Source organism: Lepidochelys olivacea (genome assembly GCF_965140295.1).
Source record: "Lepidochelys olivacea isolate rLepOli2 genome assembly, chromosome: 1".
NCBI lineage: Eukaryota > Metazoa > Chordata > Testudines > Cheloniidae > Lepidochelys > Lepidochelys olivacea.
In genome coordinates, this window is record NC_140411.1 from 180,586,539 (window position 1) to 180,613,029 (window position 26,491).

The window sequence follows — 26,491 nt, forward strand, 5'->3', positions numbered from 1 at the left end:
TAGCAATTCTCCACATCACTGAGGTTGTAGTAAGGAGAAGTACATTAAAAGGTAGCGCTCAGATACTATGGTAATAGGTACCATATACGTACCTGAGATAGATATCTGAGTCAATTCTTCTTGGGTAAATAACTTAGCCCTGGTCTACACTAGGACTTTAGGTCGAATTTAGCAGCGTTAAATCGATGTAAACCTGCACCCATCCACACAATAAAGCCCTTTATTTCGACTTAAAGGGCTCTTAAAATCGATTTCCTTACTCCACCCCTGACAAGTGGATTAGCGCTTTAATCGAGGTTGCCGGCTTGAATTTGGGGTACTGTGGACACAATTCGATGGTATTGGCCTCCGGGAGCTATCCCAGAGTGCTCCATTATGACCGCTCTGGACAGCACTCTCAACTCAGATGCACTGGCCAGGTAGACAGGAAAAGAACCACGAACTTTTGAATCTCATTTCCTGTTTGGCCAGCGTGGCAAGCTGCAGGCGACCATGCAGAGCTCATCAGCACAGGTGACCATGATGGAGTCCCAGAATCGCAAAAGAGCTCCAGCACGGACCGAACGGGAGGTACGGGATCTGATCGCTGTTTGGGGAGAGGAATCCGTGCTATCAGAACTCCGTTCCAGTTTTCGAAATGCCAAAACCTTTGTGAAAATCTCCCAGGGCATGAAGGACAGAGGCCATAACAGGGACCCGAAGCAGTGCCGCGTGAAACTGAAGGAGCTGAGGCAAGCCTACCAGAAAACCAGAGAGGCGAACAGCCGCTCTGGGTCAGAGCCCCAAACATGCCGCTTCTATGATGAGCTGCATGCCATTTTAGGGGGTTCAGCCACCACTACCCCAGCCGTGTTGTTTGACTCCTTCAATGGAGATGGAGGCAATACGGAAGCAGGTTTTGGGGACGAAGAAGATGATGATGAGGAGGAGGTTGTAGATAGCTCACAGCAAGCAAGTGGAGAAACCGGTTTTCCCGACAGCCAGGAACTGTTTCTCACCCTAGACCTGGAGCCAGTACCCCCCGAACCCACCCAAGGCTGCCTCCTGGACCCAGCAGGTGGAGAAGGGACCTCTGGTGAGTGTACCTTTTAAAATACTATACATGGTTTAAAAGCAAGCATGTGAAAGGATTACTTTGCCCTGGCATTTGCGGTTCTCCTAGATGTAGTCCTAAAGCCTTTGCAAAAGGTTTCTGGAGAGGGCAGCCTTATTGCATCCTTCATGGTAGGACACTTTACCACTCCAGGCCAGTAACACGTACTCGGGAACCATTGTAGAACAAAGCATTGCAGTGTATGTTTGCTGGCATTCAAACAACATCCGTTCTTTATCTCTCTGTGTTATCCTCAGGAGAGTGAGATATAATTCATGGTCACCTGGTTGAAATAGAGTGCTTTTCTTCAGGGGACACTCAGAGGAGCCCATTCCTGCTGGGCTGTTTGCCTGTGGCTAACCAGAAATGTTCCCCGCTGTTAGCCACAGGGAGGGGGGAAGGTTGAGGGGGTAGTCACGCGGTGGGAGGAGGCAAAATGCGACCTTGTAACGAAAGCACATGTGCTATGTATGTAATGTTAACAGCAAGATTTACCCTGAAAGAGTGTAGCCACTGTTTTATAAAATGTGTCTTTTTAAATACCGCTGTCCCTTTTTTTTTCTCCACCAGCTGCATGTGTTTCAATGATCACAGGATCTTCTCCTTCCCAGAGGCTAGTGAAGCTTAGAAAGAAAAAAAAACGCACTCGCGATGAAATGTTCTCCGAGCTCATGCTGTCCTCCCACACTGACAGAGCACAGACGAATGCGTGGAGGCAAATAATGTCAGAGTGCAGGAAAGCACAAAATGACCGGGAGGAGAGGTGGCGGCCTGAAGAGAGTAAGTGGCGGCCTGAAGAGAGTAAGTGGTGGGCTGAAGACAGGACTGAAGCTCAAATGTGGCGGCAGCGTGATGAGAGGAGGCAGGATTCAATGCTGAGGCTGCTGCAGGACCAAACCAGTATGCTCCAGTGTATGGTTGAGCTGCAGCAAAGGCAGCTGGAGCACAGACTGCCACTGCAGCCCCTCTGTAACCAACTGCCCTCCTCCCCAAGTTCCATAGCCTCCACACCCAGACGCCCAAGAACGCGGTGGGGGGGCCTCCGACCAACCAGCCACTCCACCACAGAGGATTGCCCAAAAAAAAGAAGGCTGTCATTCAATAAATTTTAAAGTTGTAAACTTTTAAAGTGCTGTGCTTAAAGTGCTGTGTGGCATTTTCCTTCCCTCCTCCACCACCCCTCCTGGGCTACCTTGGTAGTCATCCCCCTATTTGTGTGATGAATGAATAAAGAATGTGTGAATGTGAAGCAACAATGACTTTATTGCCTCTGCAAGCGGTGATTGAAGGGAGGAGGGGCGGGTGGTTAGCTTACAGGGAAGTAGAGTGAACCAAGGGGCGGGGGGTTTCATCAAGGAGAAACAAACAGAACTTTCACACCGTAGCCTGGCAAGTCATGAAACTGGTTTTCAAAGCTTCTCTGATGCGTACCGCGCCCTCCTGTGCTCTTCTAACCGCCCTGGTGTCTGGCTGCGCGTAACCAGCAGCCAGGTGATTTGCCTCAACCTCCCACCCCGCCATAAACGTCTCCCCCTTACTCTCACAGATATTGTGGAGCACACAGCAAGCAGTAATAACAGTGGGAATATTGGTTTCGCTGAGGTCTAAGCGAGTCAGTAAACTGCGCCAGCGCACCTTTAAACGTCCAAATGCACATTCTACCACCATTCTGCACTTGCTCAGCCTGTAGTTGAACAGCTCCTGACTACTGTCCAGGCTGCCTGTGTACGGCTTCATGAGCCATGGCATTAAGGGGTAGGCTGGGTCCCCAAGGATACATATAGGCATTTCAACATCCCCAACAGTTATTTTCTGGTCTGGGAATAAAGTCCCTTCCTGCAGCTTTTGAAACAGACCAGAGTTCCTGAAGATGCGAGCATCATGCACCTTTCCTGGCCATCCCACGTTGATGTTGGTGAAACGTCCCTTGTGATCCACCAGAGCTTGCAGCACTATCGAAAAGTACCCCTGGCGGTTTATGTACTCGGCGGCTTGGTGCTCCGGTGCCAAGATAGGGATATGGGTTCCGTCTATAGCCCCACCACAGTTAGGGAATCCCATTGCAGCAAAGCCATCCACTATGACCTGCACATTTCCCAGGGTCACTACCTTTGATATCAGCAGATCTTTGATTGCGTGGGCTACTTGCATCACAGCAGCCCCCACAGTAGATTTGCCCACTCCAAATTGATTCCCAACTGACCGGTAGCTGTCTGGCGTTGCAAGCTTCCACAGGGCTATCGCCACTCGCTTCTCAACTGTGAGGGCTGCTCTCATCTTGATATTCATGCGCCTCAGGGCAGGGGAAAGCAAGTCACAAAGTTCCATGGAAGTGCCCTTACGCATGCGAAAGTTTCGCAGCCACTGGGAATAGTCCCAGACCCGCAACACTATGTGGTCCCACCAGTCTGTGCTTGTTTCCCGAGCCCAGAATCGGCGTTCCACAGCATGAACCTGCCCCATTAGCACCATGATGCATGCATTGGCAGGGCCCATGCTTTCAGAGAAATCTGTGTCCATATCCTGATCACTCATGTGACCGCGCTGACGTCGCCTCCTCGCCCGGTATCGCTTTGCCAGGTTCTGGTGCTGCATATACTGCTGGATAATGCGTGTGGTGTTTAATGTGCTCCTAATTGCCAAAGTGAGCTGAGCGGCCTCCATGCTTGCCTTGGTATGGCGTCCGCACAGAAAAAAGTCGCGGAACGATTGTCTGCCGTTGCTCTGACGGAGGGAGGGGCAACTGACGACACGGCTTACAGGGTTGACTTCAGGGAGCTAAAATCAACAGAGGGGGTGTCTTTACATCAAGGAGTATTTCAGGCAGGACTTCACGGAGGGTTCCAATAAGAAATGTTGCACCTAAGTTATCGTTCTTATTGGAACAAGGAGGTTAGCCTGGCCTCTGATTGATACATGGCTAGATTTACCTCGCTGCACCTTCTCTGTGAGTGACTGCAGTGTGACCTAGAGGAATGAGTCCCCTAGACAGGGGAGGGGGGGAAGCAAATGAGTACAAAACAAATCTGGTCTATTTCTTGTTTTGACCCACTCCATCTATCTTTTACATCTTTGGCTGGCAGCAGACGGTGCAGAAGACTGCATGCCATCCACATCTCATGGCTGCTCGGCAGAAGATGGTACAGTACGACTGCTAGCCATCCTCATTTCTTGCCTGCCTGGCAGAAGATGGTACAGTACGACTGCTAGCAGTCCGTATCGCCTGCCCGCTCACCATAAGACGGTTCAATAGGACTGACTGCAGGACTAAAGAGAATGACCTGGTCAAGTCACTCCAAATTTAGTCCCTGCGCCCATGTCTGCCCAGGCGCTCCCAGCCGACGTGGCCAGGAGCACCTCGGACACGACGAGAACGACTACCAGTCGTATTGCACCGTCTGCTGCCAGAAGGCAATGGGTTGCTGCTACTGTGCAGCAAAGCCGTACCGCATCTGCCAGCACCCAGGAGACATAGGGTGACGGTTACCTGAGCGGGCTCCATGCTTGCCGTGGTATGGCGTCTGCACAGGTAACTCAGGAAAAAAGGCGCGAAATGATTGTCTGCCCTTGCTTTCACGGAGGGAGGGAGGGAACGGGGGCCTGACGATACGTACCCAGAACCACCCGTGACAATGTTTTAGCCCCATCAGAGTGCTCCATTGTGACTGCTCTGGACAGCACTCTCAGATGCCCGATTGTTTGCCGTTGCTCTGATGCCGGGAGGGGCGACTGAGGACATGGCTTACAGGGTTGGCTTCAGGGAGCTAAAATCAACAAAGGGGGTGTCTTTACATCAAGGAGTATTTCAGGCAGGACTTCACGGAGGGTTCCAATAAGAAATGGTGCACCTAAGTTATCGTTCTTATTGGAACAAGAAGGTTAGCCTGGCCTCTGATTGATACATGGCTAGATTTACCTCGCTGCACCTTCTCTGTGAGTGACTGCAGTGTGACCTAGAAGAATGAGTCCCCTAGACAGGGGAGGGGAGGAAGCAAATGAGTACAAAACAAATCTGGTCTATTTCTTGTTTTGATCCACTCCATCTATCTTTTACATCTTTGGCTGGCAGCAGACGGTGCAGAAGGACTGCATGCCATCCACATCTCATGGCTGCTCTGCAGAAGATGGTACAGTACGACTGCTAGCAGTCCATATCGCCTGCCCTCTCACCATAAGGCGGTTCAATAGGACTGACTGCAGGACTAAAGAGAATGACCTGGTCAAGTCACTCCAAATTTAGTCCCTGTGCCCATGTCTGCCCAGGCGCTCCCAGCCGACGTGGCCAGGAGCACCTCGGACATGACGATGACGGCTACCAGTCGTACTGTACCATCTGCTACCACAAGGCAAGGGGTTGCTGCTACTGTGTAGGAATGCCGTAACGCGTCTGCCAGCACCCAGGAGACATAGGATGACGGTTATCTGAGCGGGCTCCATGCTTGCCGTGGTATGGCGTCTGCACAGGTAACTCAGGAAAAAAGACGCGAAACGATTGTCTGCCCTTGCTTTCACGGAGGGAGGGAGGGAACGGGGGCCTGACGATATGTACCCAGAACCACCCGCGACAATGTTTTAGCCCCATCAGGCATTGGGATCTCAACCCAGAATTCCAATGGGCAGCGGAGACTGCGGGAATTGTGGGATAGCTACCCACAGTGCAACGCTCCGGAAGTCGACTCTAGCCTCGGTACTGTGGAAGCGCTCTGCCGAGTTAATGCACTTAATGCACTTAGAGCATTTTCTGTGGGGACACACACACTCGAATATATAAAACCGATTTCTAAAAAACCGACTTCTATAAATTCGAACTTATTCCGTAGTGTAGACATACCCTTACAAACAGCTTTGCAAATACCTTCAGGGTATACTGGAAGATTTGTCTCTTTTCTCATTGGCCCAGCACACCAATGTCTTCCACTCAACCCAACAACATTTCTGTTTGTCTGTTTGTATAGGCACATCCAAAGCAATACTCAACCTCCTCTGGCCCCAGTTCCACCACTTGGATATGTAGCTGGAACCCTTATTTCAGATTTGGAAACAGACATTCCAGATGATGATGAGGATGACATTGAAGAGGAAGCTATAGAAATCACTAGGCCACTAAGAGGTCTAGAGCATACTCCAGGATCCAGTATGGACAATCTAGACAGCTCTGTGACAGGTAACTGAACACATTTAACAGTGAAACCAACCTATTTGTAATATTAAAATACATCATAAATCAAATACCTTTTAAGCAAAAATTTATTCCATTCTATTTCTGTGACATTTAAAATATGTTAATATTAAACACTAAAGTTAAAGAAGGATTTGAAAATACTTTTGCTTTGCTGCAAAATGATAAGAAAATTCATGAATTTTAAAAAGCTTTAAAGACATGAAAGAAAACTCAATTATATCCTGTCTTTCATGAAAAGTTCAGTCATTGGGGAAGCAAGTCTGTTACATAAAAAGAGGGGGGAAGCCCTTAACTTTGAAACGATATACTGTATTTTGTATATTGGGAGCAGCATAAAAAGTTAATGTTATCTTAAAATGTTTCTAGATATTTGGCTGTGTAAAAGCATGCACTGATGAACACAGGAAGGTTAAAAGACTTTTCAAAATAAGCTTGGCTAGATCAGCACAACATTTATTTGTAGACTGAAGAAAATGTATATGTAGGTGAAACATATATTTTATACCCACTTCATATTGCTGTGTTTAATAAGTGTTCCATTTCAGTGAAGATATTTAATTATTCTGTCACCTTTTCTTCACTGTTTCTTATTCCTTGGATGCGCAGAAAAGTTACAACTGCAATCAACAAAGAGGGGCCTGAAAATGCATGCTAAACTATTCCACCGAATCTGAATTAGTAAAATTGCTGTCAAAGAAAGACAGGGAGTTTTCTGAGAAGAAGCTGTTTTAACATGAACATTATGAACCCTTTCTGAGGCATCAATAAACTCTCCTTTGAACTGAAGTTGGATCTGTACATAATGTACTACATCCATTGATGTATTTGAGTCTATTGATGACTCAAATGTGCATGGTCTTATATAGCTCGTTAAAAAAAATACTGTTTGTCTCTTCAGTCATTGATCTTTATGTGAAAGCACTAATTTCTAGCTATACCTGCACAGTACACTTGCTCACTGGGGACATATTAATGTAGCACCACTTAATTTTATCTCACCTCTCTGTGCCTTACAAGTTCTAAGAATTTTACTCCCTTATCTAAACATTGCAGCTCTGAAAACACATTGCAGTTCCCAGTGATGGAGGCAGTACTGTGACAGTGATGAAGCATCAGTACCTATCATTTTCCTCTTCTTCCCTTGTTGAATTAAACAGTGTACTCTTCTATCCCACTTTCTGGTTTTTCCCTTACCCTGGGGCCAGACTGCTTGCCAAGCTAATTACGATTTAAGAACTGTAGCTTTAGTGTTGTGATTTGAAATCCAGATCCAACTGAAAGCTGTAGAGTTATAGTTTAAATCTTTGAATTCAGAAGGCTGACTTATTAGTGCACGAATATGGTAAGCTACTTTGCCTGAATTTCTAGCATAATCTCCTTCAGGCTATAATTCTGCATATTTTTACATATCTCACTAATGGCTCTGAAGCCTTTCCATTAGGAATGCAGCAAAGGTTTTACAGTGGTAATACAGGACTAAATAAAAAAAAATCAGCTTACTATATATTGTCCCTTCAGTGTTTATTAATATGTCAATATTAGTATATCTGTATATCAGAAAATGAGCATTTCACTCATGTACATTTTCAACTGTTATTAGTATCCTACTTTACCTTATGTGAAAGAAATAAAGACAGCTGCATTTCTGCTGCAGTTAACATACTTCTGGGTTCCTTACAATTGATGCTTTTATGAATAAAAATCAAACCTGCTTTCCTAGATAGAAATACTGCTTAATTATCAGTGTGTTAAAAATCTCAGTCTGTGAAGCTGTATGTTGCAGGAAGAAGTTGTGCTTTACCTCATAACTTGTAAATAATACATATGTTTAGTAGAAATGACCTACAAAATCTCAGGCATCTAGATAACAAATTGTCTTCTGCCTTCTTCAATGACTGTATGGGGGAAGTACGATCAAAGCCTTCATTTTCTCTCTTGGATTTGAGTTTCTTAGCAATAGTATAACTTTGACATGAGGGAGTGCATATTATATTTGTGGGGAATGTTTCAAAGGATAATATTTTGATATTTCTGTGATCCTATTAACCCCATAGGCTTGATATTTCAGCAATAAGCAGGGTATGTAAAACACAAGTAGATCCCATTGTTTCAAAGGTTTCTCAAATTGCCTAATTTGCTTATCTTTGATATGTTAGGCATTCCTGAGGTCTCCCCACATCCTGCAAACAAAATAACTAATGAGTGGTCTCACCCCTCTTCCCACATTAAAATACAAGCTCATTCTTTGTGTAGGGCTTCAGATATGTTAGAACAGCAATTTCCTGAGGCTTTTATAACGTTGTTTCATTTCTCTAAAGGTATTGAATATTTTAGAAAATTGAGCAAAAATATAGTACCTGGTCCCTAAGAACTCAGAAGCCAACATTTATTTTTTTAAAAAGGTGTTTCTGTGAGGTTAGTACTTATGGAAAAATATTGGCTCACATCCCCAGATACTGAAGGCCTCAGAACAGAGAGACAACGCAGATAGAAGCAGTGCCCTGAGGTCAGCCTTCCTCAGCACTGACCTGGAGATATCATCTCTAGTAGTGAGAGGATAGTTTGGTCTTCATAGCGGAGACAAGCCTTGTGCTTTCTGCTGAGGCTGCCAACAAGTTTTACATCCAGCACCCACTAAGGGGGAAATTTTGGTGCTATGCAGACTGGTTCAGTGGAAACAGAACTCACACTTCCAAATGCATCTGACATAAGGCGTGTTTAAGTGATGGAATTTATTGCCGGTGTTTCTCCAGGAAGTCTCCCATTATGGCAGTTAGAAAATAGAATTTGCTAGAAAAGTCTGAATAACATCTAAGACCATGATTAAGCAGAGCTGATGGAGATGCTGTCAGATTTTGGTGCATTCTGAGTGGTCTATTAGTGGAAGTGGATCTTTTTATCTGAAAGTGGATGAATTACTTTGATCAAACCATAAAATTTGATAGATGGAAAATCCAATACAATTCCAAAAATTTGAGGTTGGGGCCCCAAATGGAAAGTCACCATCAGGATTTTTTTCTAAAGGCTATTTTATTAGGGTCAGTAGGATCATATGTCAACTGAATTAGGAAATGTTAGATTTAGAAATTATAGTAGGGTCCTCTCATTGTCAAAAAGTCTTTGTTTCCCAGCCCCTCTTGATTTAGTTAGTGCTAATGGAGGATGCAGACAGAGATTTTCCTCTATGCTTTTAAGCTTTTTCTGTTTGTGGGTGAGAGACCAAATGTTGACATGTATTAAAAAAAAAGGGAGGGGGGAAGAGGAGTTCACAGTAAACACATCCTAATGGTCTCTAGGTACTATAAAGGAAACTCAAGCTGGGAAAATTCTATTTAAACTTTTGAGTAATGATTTTATAAATCTAAAAGCTGAAGCATTAATTTGTTTCCAGAAAAATTCTGAGTAATAGTAAATGGAAAGAAGGACTTATTTTAACACTATGATGTTTTTCCTAGCATCTAAATCATCCATAGTTTATTAGACAATTAAGTTGTTGGTTCTCATAAAAACATTGAGCTGATATAGAACTCATGCTTTCTTATCTTTCAGTTAATTGATCATTTATGTCTCCTTTTCTTTTAACAGGTTTGTTGAAATATTGGTAATGGGAAATTTGGGGGACAGATTAAATGTAATGTTTGTATTCATGATGCAATTTTGTGCCATAATTTTGACCAGAATTCTTCTTGTTCTGCTTTATTCGTTATAGGGACTTAATTGTCGAATATTACTGTATGGGATTTGATCCACTTTTCATTGAAGTCAACTGAAAAACTCTTAGGCCTTGACCAGCCCCCTTTCACCTCCCCTCCCACCCCTTAAAATTTCATAGCCTTGCCACCAGCAGTGTAAAAACAGTGAGCACTCTATTTACAAATAAGGTACAGACATTTTAAGAACTTTCAGCCTTTGTCATCTGTGATAGACCTGCTCCAGTGACCCTTCTACATAATGGTTCATGCCATTACCCCCACTAGTGCCTCTGTACTTATGTGGAAGCTGAGGAGAAGAGAGTTTACTGTAGATGCAACCCTGTTAAGTCCAACAGGAGTTTAATCAAACCCATAGTTTGCTCAAGTGAAACAGGATACATCCATCAATGGCTATTAGCCAAGACCCATGCTCTGGGTGTCCTTTAGCCTTTGACTGCCAGATCTGGAACTGGATGACGGGGGAATGGATCGCTTGATGGCTGCCCTGTTCTCTACATTTCCTTTGAAGCATCTGGCATTGGCCACTGTCAGAGACAGGATACTGGGCTAGATGGACCATTGGTCTAACCCAGTAGGGCCATTCTTATGTTCTTATGACTGAAAACAGTACACAGTTATTCTTGCACATGGGTAACAAAAATGAAATAATCTAAAATTCTAATAAATATGCCAACAAGAAGCAAAGCACAGAGAAAAAAACAATCTTCTTTTGCATATGTTCAACCTACTTTTTTTTTTAAAAAAAAACTACTCGGCTTGTCAGCTATGTGGTAAAAGCTGTTTATTCAATGTGTTTGAGCACAAATGTCATAACTCTAGAAAATTACACAACATCCGTTACTTAACCAATATTTTACCAAGGCAGAGGTCAATATTGGTATTGATTTACTCAGGGATACATATTGCAAAAGATTTTATTTTACAGGCAGTTAGGCAGATTGCATTTAATAGGAAGAATGTGGTTCATGGATTAAATATGTGCTTAGAAAATAGGGAACTGCTAGTTTTTGTACCTCATAAAAATGGTAATACTACAATTAGCAGGGTCATACTATAAAGCACAGGCTTTATCCTAGCTTAATGGATCTGGGGATAGGCATTCATCAGCAAGGATGGATTTAGCATAAAATGACATGTAAATGAATTGATGACTGATCATAAATTAATTTTAGTGCTGAAGATGTAGTAGAGACACAGCAAGATGCCACTTTATCACAGTATTTTACTGCTGGGCAACATTTGAGCAACTACTTAATGTGCGATGTGCATTTCTTCTCTAACAGCTTCAATAAATTTGAAAAAATGTTGGGCCTTTCAGCAATATGGAAACCAAAACACCTAGACAGACTGAAAGTAGAAACACAAATAAATTTGGCTAAGTGGCATAAATTCATTTTTCATTAAATGTTTATAGACGCCTTGATTATGTGTGGACCTATAAAATGTCAAACTTATATGAATGGCTTCTATTCTTTTGTTAAAGATTCCTGGCCAGAAGAGACAATTTTAAGAACCTACAGATTTCATTTCATACTTATAAATTTCAATATTGGGTGGGGGAGGGGGATCACTGTTGTATAATATACAGGATATGTCAAGGTCTTATTTTCAGAGTGGGTTTATAGATAGATAAATTTATAGAGAGATGTAGCACTTTTTTATTCACTATTCAGCACTTCCCATGATTCTCTGTTATCCAGCATAGCCATAGCCTCCCACTGTTACATGATTCCCTACTGAAGTCGATGATCATGTTTTGTATTAATAAATAAATATAAAAGGCTGGATGTGCTCCTAGGAGTGTAAAGGGCTGTTCCTGCACACTGTAGGCAATGAGAGTTTTGCCATTCACTTCAGTGGAAGCAGAATCAGGCTCAGAGAATTGGATCCTGCAAAAGCACTGGTCGCTCTGGCCCTGATCAAGCAAAGTACTTAAGCCTGAGCTTAACATGAATCATGGGGCTAATCCCCATGTTTAAATATAAGCATGCACTTAAGGTGCTCATTTGGGGAAGCACTTAAGCACATACTTAAGTTTTGTTGGCTTCAATTCTTAACGTTAAGTGTGTGCTTATAAGTGCTTTACTGAATAGAGATTCTTTGCTAGATCAGTGCATAAGGGCCAGTTTTTAAAGGTATTTAGGCACTAAAATATGTAAATAGGTGCCTAGCCGAATTTTCAAAAGGGCCATTGGGAATTTGGCACTTGGGCCCTTTGGAAAATCCCAAAAGGCACCTATCTGCATCTTTAGACACCTAAATGCCTTTGTAAAGCTAGATCTAAGTGCTTTGCCACGTGGGGGCCAGAGTACTCAGCACCTTGAAGGATCAAACCTTAAATCAATACACCTGGACTAGTACTAATCAATAGCTAAGAGCTTGTTTCGAAGGTATCTGGACCAACGGGCAGCTTTCTCTGAAAAGAGAGGTTGGTTGTGTTTCACATGCAGGGTAAATTTAAAAACAGTACAAGAGATGTACTGAAGGATTCAGTTTGCACAAAGAAGTAGCTTTTTCATTGCCTGTAAAATGTCAGGAAATAATAAAATCAGTAGCAAGCAATCTACTAGCAATTCTATCCTCCTAACCTTTCTGTAGGAGCAAAACAACTTCCTGCATGCCTTAGCATCCAAATATGTTTTATGGAGCAAGAAAACAAAGTTCAACTTTTCAGATAGTTGATTTTGTTTTGCATAATGCATTTACTGCTGCTGTCTGCAAGAGTAAAATTTGCAGTTGCCAGAAAACGTAAAAACTCCAATGTACTCTTCGACAACACAGAGTAAGTTGCTGTATGTAAAGGAGGTAAACCTACTAAAAGCCTGTTTGGAAAATACACAGTTGACCTGAGAGGGACACCAGTAACTTTTACTCTACCTTTATGCAGATAACAATTGTTTATCTGGTTTGGAAAACAGTGCCAGTGGGCACCATTAAAAAGCAGTCATCATTTACTAAGTGTGTTAGGTTTCAGAGTAACAGCCGTGTTAGTCTGTATTCGCAAAAAGAAAAGGAGTACTTGTGGCACCTTAGAGACTAACCAATTTATTAGAGCATAAGCTTTCGTGAGCTACAGCTCACTTCATCAGATGCATATCGTGGAAACTGCAGCAGACTTTATATATACACAGAGAATATGAAACAATACCTCCTCCCACCCCACTGTCCTGCTGGTAATAGCTTATCTAAAGTGATCATCAGGTGGGCCATTTCCAGCACAAATCCAGGTTTTCTCACCTTCCACCCCCCCACACAAATTCACTCTCCTGCTGGTGATAGCCCATCCAAAGTGACAACTCTTTACACAATGTGCATGACAATCAAGTTGGGCTATTTCCTGCACAAATCCAGGTTTTCTCACATCCCCCCCACCCCCATACACACACAAACTCACTCTCCTGCTGGTAATAGCTCATCCAAACTGACCACTCTTCAAGTTTAAATCCAAGTTAAACCAGAACATCTGGGGGGGGGTAGGAAAAAACAAGAGGAAACAGGCTACCTTGCATAATGACTTAGCCACTCCCAGTCTCTATTTAAGCCTAAATTAATAGTATCCAATTTGCAAATGAATTCCAATTCAGCAGTTTCTCGCTGGAGTCTGGATTTGAAGTTTTTTTGTTTTAAGATAGCGACCTTCATGTCTGTGATTGCGTGACCAGAGAGATTGAAGTGTTCTCCAACTGGTTTATGAATGTTATAATTCTTGACATCTGATTTGTATCCATTTATTCTTTTACGTAGAGACTGTCCAGTTTGACCAATGTACATGGCAGAGGAGCGTTGCTGGCACATGATGGCATATAGCACATTGGTGGATGTGCAGGTGAACGAGCCTCTGATAGTGTGGCTGATGTTATTAGGCCCTGTGATGGTGTCCCCTGAATAGATATGTGGGCACAATTGGCAACGGGCTTTGTTGCAAGGATAAGTTCCTGGGTTAGTGGTTCTGTTGTGTGGTATGTGGTTGTTGGTGAGTATTTGCTTCAGGTTGCGGGGCTGTCTGTAGGCAAGGACTGGCCTGTCTCCCAAGATTTGTGAGAGTGTTGGGTCATCCTTTAGGATAGGTTGTAGATCCTTAATAATGCGTTGGAGGGGTTTTAGTTGGGGGCTGAAGGTGACGGCTAGTGGCGTTCTGTTATTTTCTTTGTTAGGCCTGTCCTGTAGTAGGTAACTTCTGGGAACTCTTCTGGCTCTATCAATCTGTTTCTTTACTTCTGCAGGTGGGTATTGTAGTTGTAAGAAAGCTTGACAGAGATCTTGTAGGTGTTTGTCTCTGTCTGAGGGGTTGGAGCAAATGCGGTTGTATCGCAGAGCTTGGCTGTAGACGATGGATCGTGTGGTGTGGTCAGGGTGAAAGCTGGAGGCATGCAGGTAGGAATAGCGGTCAGTAGGTTTCCGGTATAGGGTGGTGTTTATGTGACCATTGTTTATTAGCACTGTAGTGTCCAGGAAGTGGATCTCTTGTGTGGACTGGACCAGGCTGAGGTTGGTGGTGGGATGGAAATTGTTGAAATCATGGTGGAATTCCTCAAGGGCTTCTTTTCCATGGGTCCAGATGATGAAGATGTCATCAATATAGCGCAAGTAGAGTAGGGGCTTTAGGGGACGAGAGCTGAGGAAGCGTTGTTCTAAATCAGCCATAAAAATGTTGGCATACTGTGGGGCCATGCGGGTACCCATAGCAGTGCCGCTGATCTGAAGGTATACATTGTCCCCAAATGTGAAATAGTTATGGGTAAGGACAAAGTCACAAAGTTCAGCCACCAGGTTAGCCGTGACATTATCGGGGATAGTGTTCTTGACGGCTTGTAGTCCATCTTTGTGTGGAATGTTGGTGTAGAGGGCTTCTACATCCATAGTGGCCAGGATGGTGTTATCAGGAAGATCACCGATGGATTGAAGTTTCCTCAGGAAGTCAGTGGTGTCTTGAAGGTAGCTGGGAGTGCTGGTAGCGTAGGGCCTGAGGAGGGAGTCTACATAGCCAGACAATCCTGCTGTCAGGGTGCCAATGCCTGAGATGATGGGGCGCCCAGGAAAACCTGGATTTGTGCTGGAAATGGCCCACCTGATGATCACTTTAGATAAGCTATTACCAGCAGGACAGTGGGGTGGGAGGAGGTATTGTTTCATATTCTCTGTGTATATATAAAGTCTGCTGCAGTTTCCACGATATGCATCTGATGAAGTGAGCTGTAGCTCACGAAAGCTTATGCTCTAATAAATTGGTTAGTCTCTAAGGTGCCACAAGTACTCCTTTTCTTTAAGTGTGTTAGATTAACCCAGCTGAATTATGACCTAGGGGTGTTTGTACAACAAAGCAAGGTTCAATCTTTAGTTGTGAATGTCCACACGTTTGTAAGATAAACAAAGGAACATTTTTATTTTTACAGATTGTGGTGAAAAAAAATGTTTAAGCAGTTGGCCAGAATAGCTCAGGAGATTGGTAGTAATGTCTGGAAATTTTCACCCCTAGTTCCCAGTTCAATTATATCCAAAGCCAGTGGTAACCAAAAACTCACTACAATTTGATAGCAGTTTGCTGATCTATGTGAAGTGAGCTGCGAATCTCAATTCAGCTATCAAAGTACAGGAAGCCATAATACCAAACACATCATCAGTAGTTGGCAACCACGTTGACAGATTCAGCAAATAAAGATCAAATCAGAAAAAGGATTGAGCTTCCCTTTCACTCCTAGAGATGGTCCTTCCACAACACAGTTGAAGTATGACAGATTAAGGGAAAGAGGTGTGTGAGCGCATGTGTTTTTAGGAGCACACTGCTGCTCACCATGCCACAACTTGTTCTGTACTTAAAAGTGAGACTTCAGTCTCCAGGGCTTTCCAACGCTTTAAAAAAGAATACATGTGAAAAATGGGTACTCTAATTATTGTCAAATTATTATTACAAAAGTCTAGGTATTGCTAAGTAAACCTGGTCTGTGTGCATGTTTAATTTGTGTATGCATGTATAGTATATATTGTATAACAACTGCTTCAGAAAATTGTGTGACTGGTATGCAAGTAGATGGAATGCTACATGTAAATGGAAAGTATGTTTTAATTTTCTTCCGTAACACATACTTAGACTTATTCCTTTTGTTTTATTTACATTGTTAAAATCATAGGTCCCAATTCAGCAAGGTAACTAAGCAGACGCTGAACTTTAAGGTCATAGGAAGCATTTTTTTTTAGTGTCTTCATCTCTAGCATCTCATTTTCTTTTGTCCTTTTCGTTGTTTTTATATCTGTTTATATCATTGTTTTTCATATTTCATATCAATGCCTATTGCCAAGCTACTGCTCTCCTTTCTGTATGATGTTCTGTTTTAGAAATTTTCCTCTTGGAGGAGGTTCGGTTTCAGCCTTCCCTTGCTGTTATCTTAGATTCCTTACATCTGTCTGTGTCAGGTGGAGTCTATTTGGAAAGTAATAATTTTGTGTGTGCTCTTGGTAAGCAGAATCAAACTCTGTCACTTTCTGTTGCGCTGAACACACTTTCTGCCTGTCAGACCTCCATAGACCTCTTCAGTTTCTGTTCTTGTATCTTTGGAGTGCATGAACCTGTGTTATTACAGCCTGCCACTTTGCTGATGTTAAAAGATTTGGTCACTGCAGCACTGCAAAGTAATCCACTGTTTTCAAAAAGTTTGTGGCACAGAAACTTCTCCCTCTTCCTCTTTTTTTTGTAATACAGTGTATGTCTGTGGCTCTTAACCTTCCCAGACTACTGTGCCCCTTTCAGGAATCTGATTTGTCTTGCATACCCCCAAGTTACACGTTAGTTAAAATCTACTTGCTTACAAAATCAGACCTAAAAATACAAAAGTGTCACAGCACGCTATTACTGAGAAATTGCTGACTTTCTCATTTTTACCATATAGTTGTAAAATAAATCAATTGGAATATAAATATTTTACTTACATTTCAGTGTATAGTATAGAGAGCAGTATAAACAAGTCATTGTCTGTATGAAATTTTAGTTTGTACTGACTTCACTAATGCTTTTTATGTAGCCTATTATAAAACTAGGCAAATATCTAAATGAGTTGATGTACCCTCAGAAGACCTCTGTGTACCCCCAAGGGTATGCATACCCCTGACTGAGAAGCACTGGTATATGTTATTGATTGAATTCCTGATTTCAATTATATTTTTCCTTTACTTTTGCCAGATAGCTTTTAATAATCTATAATACCATAAATATCTATCCTATCAACTTGGGTGTAATAAGCAATCCATAATTTAAAGGTTTTCTTTTAGACATTAGGCTTTAAATAACTCCCTTGTACATGTAATGAAAAAGAGGGTTTGCAGGTCAGGTGTTAAAATTACACTACAACATTTGAACATCATCACTGTGTGTATAGTAAATCTAAGGGATGATTTATCCCTCTACATGTATCCTTGCGTACCTTGGAAAAATCAGTATTTCTACTGCTGCACATGTGCTCACTTGCTTATTTTGCAATGTATGTGGTGATGTAGGCCACAGTGTAATTCTGAGTACCTCAGTTTTTGGAAATTTGAGACACGTTGGGACTGATTTTCAAAAGTACACATCACCTACAACCCCAATTGAAGTCAATGAGTATTATGGGTGTTCAGCAACTTTAAAAATCCCAAACTCAGTGATAACTTTTGAAAATGTAGTACATACTATACTGTACATTGTGTTTCAAAACCATGCTTCAGATACTAAAAAGTACAGATAACTGGGGAGCCAAAAGAATGTATTCTTCCATCAGTATTAAGTATTCTACTTATGTTCATTCTCTCTCCCTCCCTCTCTCTCTCAAAAGTTTTGATCTGTTGTATTTCTGAATACGTTTTTGTCACTTTAGTTACACTTTTTTCTTACAATAGTGGTAACCCAGGAGCAGGGCAGGAAGGCAGCATTTGAATGTGTAAGGGACCCAATATTAAATTCAGAATGTAGTTACATTCCTGCAAATTTATTCCCAACCAAACTTTAAGGCCAAAACTCTTTGAATTTGCTCAAGGAATTACAATGAACTGCAGTATGCACTGGTTGTTCTCTCGTTTTGACTTAAAGATCGCATAACGATTTTAAGGTCTCAATTAAAGAAAGCATTTACATAGTTCCTTAACTGCATCTCTGTTCGGGACAGTATGTAAGCATGCGTTCAATGTTCAATTTAAAGAGGTTCAGTGAGACTTATGCATGTTCATGGTGTCCTAAATTAAGGCCTTACATTGTAAATATCAGGCTATGTACTACTTTACAACATATGGAGTCAGATCATGTGGCAATAGATTTCCTTTACATTGCTGTAAATTTGCAGTAAACGCATAGACTTTGGTGGAGTTTACACAGAATTTTCATAAGTATAGATGACATCAGAATTTGGCCCATTTTGTACACATGGTCAAATGAGCAAGGGACAACCAATGAATGTAATTCCATCTACTTCTGAAAGATTCCTTGTACACAGATACTGCTTTGATGCCAGACTCTCCCAGATAAACTTTTGCTTTCTTGATGAGAATAAACTTGATGGGCCTTTGAGCTTTAGCTAAACAGATAAGATATTAAATGTATACAACTCACTAGACCCCTACATTTGTTTTTAGGTTCAATGGTAAATGGATGGGGTTCTGCGTCTGATGAGGACCGTAACTTTTCTAGTCATAGATCTAGTGTAGGTAGCTCCTCAGATGACTCGATCTTTACCAGCGGCAGTTTTGCACAAGCACTGGTTGCAGCAGCAGATAAAGCTGGGTTTAGGCTGGATGGAACCAGCCTGACAAGAACAGGTTTGTAGACTCAAAGTTGATGCTTTCTGCATGGTCTCTTCCTTGTCTTTCTCTTCTTCTTTTCAGTCAACTCAAGTCTCACTCAGAATTTATTTAACCTGCATGGAATAAGGAGGTTGGACAGTTTTTTTCTGCATAGCTTTAATCAAAACCTTGCACTCTGTTTTAATTTTAGTACTCCGAACAATGAATAGCACAAGCTTTTAATCACCAGCTTCAGTCTGCTATTTCCCTTTACTCTGATTCCACTATGGATTTACTGACATGTGCTCCCTTTTATATTGCAGCAAAGAGACTACTAATTTTGCTATGCAATTTTTGATGATTTATTTTTTGCAAAATCGTCTCACAATCAATAATATTTCTAGTAATGAAAAGCACATGTAGTCATTACCTCCATTACTGCTGTTCTAGTGCATCTCTTTTGCACAATGTATTTTCTGGGAAGGCTCTCTAACTATGGGATGAACTGGTGTAAGTTTATCACTAACAGCCTTATTAATCAATTGCTTTAATGGCACTTATTGGAATAACTTCTTATATTTGGATTTCAGGACATTAATTTCAAATATATCAACTGCATCTACAAGTTAAATGTAAGAGTGGCAAAATTACTATTGTTTTTGAAAACAACACACTTTTTCCTTCTGAAACAAAGGAGGAGTAAATAGAATTTACTTTATGCAATTTATAATTCACAAGCCTCTTATGTGTCATGTTTCACATGTTCATTTCTAGCAAAAAACGAGATAAGTAAAATGTAATAAAAATGTTCTGGACACAGTGAGAATTCATGTGTGTATCCTGAGTTTTATCAAAACTGCAAAACAACCTTTGATGTTTAATTAAACCAACAAAAACTAATAGCACAATATTAATTAGGGAACTTTTTTTTTTATTTGTTACACACTCATTTCACATTTCTGCCTGCAGGCACCACTCTGTTCCCATAACTTTGGAACTTTTAGTACTATTCTCATATAAATTTTGCCCTTTAGTACATTATTTGCATTTAGGAAAGTTGCCCATAAACATAGAGGCTGATCCTGCAGTCCTCATGCATGCAAAATTACCTCAGTAACTAGATGGCAAATGCTATACCTTAGAAATGGAGAAAAGGTTTTTGGCACTCACCCAAGCCACTCACAAAGACAGAGGGTGAAAAATCCTGGTTACATTGGCACTGATGGGAGTTTTGCCATTGACTTCAATGGAGCTGGGATTTCACCCCGATTCTTTAGTTAAATTAATCAATCTTTAAAACAGTTATTTCATTTTTAAAAACAGACAAAGCTCTCCAGTTGCTTCCCTGCAGTAGTGAAACATTGATTTGTTCAGTCTGTCTTTTCATAGGGAAATAAATAGACTGTCTGCCTTTAGCCGTGCCAGAATTTGGGGAGAATTTGGCCAAAATATCATTTAACACTGATTATTTTGCTTGAAGAGACTCTTTGAAAAGCCTTGTGTGAGGGCATCAAAACTTTTGCATCCTTTCTAGTTTTTGTGAACTCTTACTAGGGCTTATTCAAAGTCCATTGAAGTCAGTGTTGATTTAATGTTGTGTGGATCAGGCCCATTAAGAGGTACAGGCCCTCTTCCCCCTCCCACACGCAAACTTTAAAATATATTATTGTGTAGCATATCCGTGCACAAAAGGTGCATCTTTCTGGTCAAGTACTGGGTGTTTCCAGCTTGAAAAACACCCAGTTAGGTTTTGATGGTGGTGTTATGGTTTATCAAGTGATTGATGTGCATTTTTAAAATTGCATGCTAACATATTATCTATTTGATGAACCATTACAGTTTAGAACATGCTAAAGTATCCCGTTGTCATCACAGGACCATTATGGCAAAAGATTATTGTTCTCCTCTATGGGTCTAATGCAGCAAGCGAAAAACACTTCCTGGGACTTGTTGTAGTTTAATGACAATATGATACTTTCAGTGATACCTCCTGGGCCGTGGTCTATCAAACAATATATTTATGTGGTTTTTAAAATGCATATTACCTACCTGATGCACCATAATGAGTCATCACAGGACATTTCTCTAGCTGAGAAGAGGCAATATTCTTTGACTGTCATTCAGGGATGGTATCTCAAGGCCTTATTCTACACTACCTAGTACCCTGTGTAGTCATTAACACCTATAGCCAAGTGGGTGTGAAACACCATCACTGGTGTGATTGGAGCATTCTGGTTTGATAGCATGTTACACTCACTTTTCATGGGTGCCTATGCAGGGGACAAGGCACTGGCGAATTGGGACCAAAGTATTTCTCCTTCATGACACACTCATTCAGGTTTCCAGTTGCCATTGTGCTAATTGTCACATAGGTCAATGATTTTGGATATTTTTTTTTCATTTTTATAATACCCTATAATGGGACGACTATATCACCAATATGGACAGTCTGGCACGACTGAGCAGATTTTACTAAAGAGATGAGAATAACAGAGATGCTACAGGTCAGATATGAGGTGTACTGAAAGAATTGTGCTGGGAAACTTGCATGTCACCTGCCTGCCCTATGTATGACTCAAGTCAGTACTATCATTAGCTCCTCTCTTTCATAGGTACTTAAGTCAATCACAAACATGTCATATATTTTTTCCAAAGCCTGCATGCTGACTTAAGGGTTAGACTTACACCCATTAAAGCAAGAGAATTCACGTACAGAAGAAATTTCATCCTAGATTCAGGGCTTGTCTACAAGGTGTTTTAGTCTTCACCAGAGGGGTGTAAATTTTAGTCCTCACTAGCATGTCATGCACTGACTGACCAGTGTGGACTGTACTGGTGTGCACTAAAAGTTCCCAAGTGCTCATTAATGTAGTCCCATTCCAAACAGTGCTACATTAATGCACAGGAGGAAACTTTTACTTTAATCTCCTTTGGTGCAGATTAAAGTGCCATGGAGGATGTTGTTTTTACACTCCATGGTGTCTACGTGCTGTCAGGATTTATTTTTACAAAACATCTGTGCTGCAATATGGAGTGAGTTAATGATGGGATTTCAGACTCATCTCTGAATTTCTTTTCCTTAAAATTTTTAAATCAAATCCTCACTATTTTGGCATGTATTTGTTTCTGGTTGAATCTATGACTTGGAAAAATAAGAACTCAAATGCTGAAAAAGCAATTCTTGCATGTACGAATTACTAAAAATCAATCTTTGGGAGATTGTGGGACAGATCTTGATTCCTTTCACAGCAGCTTTGCACCACTCTGGCAGTGCAAAGGGCTGTAATACTCTACCAATTGACAGATAAAGATTCCCTTGTCACGGAGGAAACCCCAGATGACAGAAAGACAACATAGCTATCTCTAACCCTAAGAGACCCCACCAGAGTAGGGTATGTGCTAGGGCACGGCTAAAAGAAGGGGGTGTATTTAGAACACTTCCGTACTCCAGTGACCCCCTGCAAGTCTACTGGGTCTTTGAGGGATTTTAACAGCCAGTTTAGGTTAGAGCAGCCCACCGTCTTCTCTAAGTTCTTCACCAGACACCAAAACCGCTCCCAAGGAGCCTGGGGAGCAGAAAGATGGCATACAGCCACCTTATCTCTCCTATCAAGTCCTGTGCAGTTTGGCCAGACTTGGTCCTTCTCGGTTTACAAGAAAAACAAGGAGTTTGGTTGTCTTAACACATTGAATTCTGGATAAAATTAAAGAAAATCAGAATAATCACCAGTTCAAAACAAAGTACAATGTTAAAATTCCTAAGGTACTTGTTACAGATGTCAAACAAGTGAAACAAGAATAAAACATTCTGAAAAGATTCCAAAGGGCTCATCTAATCTTAATAGACAATAAGCCAATGTATTCAAAAGACTTTGGAGAATTTGATTGAATTAATACATACATGTAAAAAAGAAATGAATAAAGCAACTGAATTGTCAGCAAACAACCCCTGCTATGATACTCTTGAATGCCCCCATTAGAATAGGGTCAAGCAGAAAAGGAGTGGGTTTTTTAGAGAAGGTGGTTCAGTATAAAGAGAACTCTAAGTAATCAGTTCAGTTAGCCAACGTGTCCAGAATAAGTTTTTACATACACATGCATATTCACAAAATAATAAATAAAATAATGGAGAAATCTTTACAAAAATAAATGTTCTTGCTCTTTGTTTGTTTGGGTCCATAGATCTACAGGCATAAGTTAGTATATATTTTGTAAAATCAGCTACATTAGTGTCACTGTAGTTACACCAAATATAAAGTACACTGGAGTCACGAAGATAAGAATCTGGCTCAGTGTATGTATACTATACACAGAGAAAGATGTTATATGGTGAATAAACATTATACAATTGCAAAACTATTTTATCCCCCTGCAAGTGTAAGAAATTATTCTGAACACATCTGTTTAGTATAAAAAGTAGGCATGAGTTACACAACATATAATAGTTTTATCATAATGGTTTTGGAATGGTTTTAGTTAAAAATTTAAAGGAAAATATAATGCTGAGTTTCTCACTTGGCTTATTGTGGAGTATTTTAAAATGATTGTCACCAGCGGATATTTCAGCAGGGCACTTACTTTATCTTCATCATCATCATTAATATTATTTGTATTACCAGAGAGCCTAGGAACTCTAGTCATAGATAAGGACCCCACTGTGCTAGATGCTGTACAAATACAGAACAAAAAGATGGTCCCTGCCCCAAAGGGCTGACAGTTTTCACGTGAGTGCTGAAAGGGAAGATACGCAATATTTCAGATCAGACACATGAGAGCACAGCCTACTTCATTGTAATAATGTTTTCCATTTTTATTTCCTTTTTTTTCCTCTAGGCAAAGCATACCCTTCCTCTCAGCGACCTCGGCCAAGCAGTCCATTTTCAACTGACAGTAACACCAGTGCAGCCCTGAATCAGAGCCAGAGGCCTAGGCCTACTAAAAAACACAAGGGGGGTAGATTGGACCAACTCCCATTGCCACACCGCAGGGAGGGAATGACAGATGGTAAGTTCTTTGGTTTGAAGTGAGCTCTGTAGTAGTACTGATATGTTGCATGCATGCAGGACTGAAAAAATGTAAAGTGTTCCCTTAAAGCATGTGTGCTCCAGTGAGCTATTTGTTCCATGATGTAAGATCTCTAAGTCGTCAAGTGAATAATGTTGAAATGAGAGCTGTGTGAAACTTGGTTGATTCATCACTGAGCAGGACTTCAAGCAAATCTTTCTTTGGTTCGTCTATAGATGGGTTAACTCCTCTCAGGTTTCTAGAAATTTCATTGCAAGTCACATCTAAAATGACTGAATTTCATCTGGTTTCACATCAAAACCATGACTTTAGCCAATGCATGGAGGTAACAATATTCAAATGGATTTCCCAAGAACAAATTCAAAGTGTGCCATACTGTGTTCCACTTTGCTCATGCTCTTTGTGCCACCCATACAAAAGGTCCATATTAACCCATGCCTTGCTGTCTTTGCCCACCTATCCCACTGCTCGGTAATGCTGTTCCATTCCTGAATTCCACTCACCTTCACTCCCTAGTGGCTCTGTCTTTCTCTTTAATTCTCTGACACCTCTGTTTCTCTCTAATCCCCTCTTCCAACCTACAAATCCCTACTGGATCTGTCCCTTCTAATCACCTGAACAACCATCTCTCCTGTTGTTCCTACCTCACTAACACTTGTGATTAGCAAAAGAAGCAACCACCATCTGCTAGTCCTATGTGTGGCTCTCTTACCACTTGTGCTGCTCTCATAGCTGGCTACTGTAAATGCTGAAGGATTTGGAGAGGGCTGCAGGCAAACAAACAGCTTTAAAAGAGCCATCAGCCATTTTCACCACTCCTGTAATGAGGGTGGGGATGTAGGTGCTCTCCTCATAGTTCTGGTCAACGCTTCAGTGCCCCCTGATGCTTTGTGGTTGCCCTCTCTTCCAAACAGGCAAATCAGAGATAGAAAGAAGGGCATCCCCTGGAGATGCATTTTTCCCTACTTCACTTGGTACCATAGGATCAGCTGAACTTTGTGGTCCCTCAAACAATGTTGGGGTGTGATTTATGCCTGTGAGTCTGCATATTTGCACTCAGAAATTAGTCTCTTGTTCTTTCTAATGGTTAGTGAGCCTTGACAAATCTTCCAGCAAATGTAGAAGTCAAGTGGTGTGTGGTGTCAGGTTCTGTTGTGACCATTTCTCAGAGCTCTAGTCAAAATTCATTAGTACATTCTTCCATTACTTATTTATTCAATAAACTTATAAATTGCAGAGCGCTGCAAGCTGCATATTTTAACCAAACTATACCCTCCTGGCTGAATTTAAATTTACAACTTTAGTGGAACATAATACTTGACAAACCCATAGAAAAAGAATCAGAGAGGAAGTATGTCTATTGACTAAAGCAGTGGACCTGGAGTTAGCACATCAGTTCCTTCCTCATCTTTGCCACTGACTTGCCCAATCTTTGCTTCTGCTCACCTTTGCCTATGCCACTATAAGGAGGACACTCACACTCTGATTGCAAAGAACAGCTCATAGGGTGCAGCTTTATTGACTATAACAATAATAATCACTCCTGGGAAAACAATGAATGGCTAGATCTTGCAGAAAGGGGTGCCTGCAGCCTACCTTCCAACCATATGCTGTGCCTTTGTCCAGTTGATGACAGCCCAAGAGCCTGTTTGACTTCGCAATGCAAGGCAGCCATCACTCTACACTCATAAGGAGGGCTAGACTAAGCCCAAGCCAACCCTCCATTAATCTCTGCTTCGGGTTTGTGCTGTGCTAAAGCATCTGAATCCCAGTCCCTCAATTAGGCAATCAGAAGACAAGGCCTTCACCCCACCAACTCCAATTTCAATTATAAATTGGCTTGCAAATTTATGATCCAGCCATTAGATATTGCTAGTGGTGGTTGGCTGGCATTCCACCAAACCAATCAATTGCTGGATATCCAAGTTAAATATGTAGTACCTGACATCAGAAAGATGAATCCCATTGGGATGGAACAATTAAGATACTAGGCAATACCATCATGTACTAGGGTCTCTCCTCTGAAATCCCCTCATTTCTTGGTTTACAATTTTCTTGGAGCTATTGACGATAGGAAACAAGTTGACTCCCCTCCATGTGTACTACGGAGATGAATCTAACCATACCAGCCTGGCCATATGGAAGTGGGATTGTAAATCCATCTAGTCTCTCTTATCCTTTGCTGGTAGCCCAAATTCCAACCTGTTGACTGATCAGTATGAGGTGATTTTATATGATGTGGGGTGCTGCCACCACCATTGATTTACACACAGAGCAGAGTGTGTGGGTGGGAAAGATTAGCTTGCTGTGAAATGGGAACGGGCTCATCATGGCTCCAGATGCAGTGAGATCTTTATATAGGCTCAGGGGAAACAGCAGAGTGTGTCTGGTGAGCTAACTAAGGCTAAAGGTAGGGGGAGGGGATAATTAATGCCACAGACACAGGAAAAGAAGGGAGGCAAAAGAGTTACCACTAAATGTAAAACTTCTTTTAGAAAAGGGAGGAAAGGGTGTTGCTTTGCCAGCCAGTCCTAAGACAGAGAGCAAGCAATTAGACAGCTCAACACTAAATCAGACCATGACTGGGTAGTAGGGCCATCAGTCCTTACAGTCCTCCCCTGCCAGCCTTTGTACAACATGGACCCCACAACCCTGGGCTCAGGGTGGGACCAGCCTAGATGGATTCTTTAAGATAGACGTACCCTACTTCCAAAAATGTGTGAGACTTCCTTCAAA

At 41.6% G+C, this 26,491-nt stretch overlaps 1 protein-coding gene across 19 annotated transcripts in view; it reads left to right on the forward strand.

Annotated features, from left to right (window-relative positions):
- Nucleotides 1-26,491, forward strand: part of ROBO2 (roundabout guidance receptor 2) — a 644,167-nt gene that overhangs the window by 604,427 nt on the left and 13,249 nt on the right. For 10 of the 19 annotated variants that reach the window (XM_084645672.1, XM_084645685.1, XM_084645684.1 and 7 more), the window contains 3 exons: nucleotides 6,049-6,257; nucleotides 18,584-18,766; nucleotides 23,564-23,734. In XM_084645672.1, coding sequence (XP_084501798.1) covers nucleotides 6,049-6,257; nucleotides 18,584-18,766; nucleotides 23,564-23,734 — 563 coding nt within the window. Of the gene's footprint in view, nucleotides 1-6,048; nucleotides 6,258-6,881; nucleotides 7,738-18,583; nucleotides 18,767-23,563; nucleotides 23,735-26,491 lie in introns of those variants that run through there. The other 9 variants (XM_084645688.1, XM_084645678.1, XM_084645674.1 and 6 more) reach the window with 2 other exon arrangements.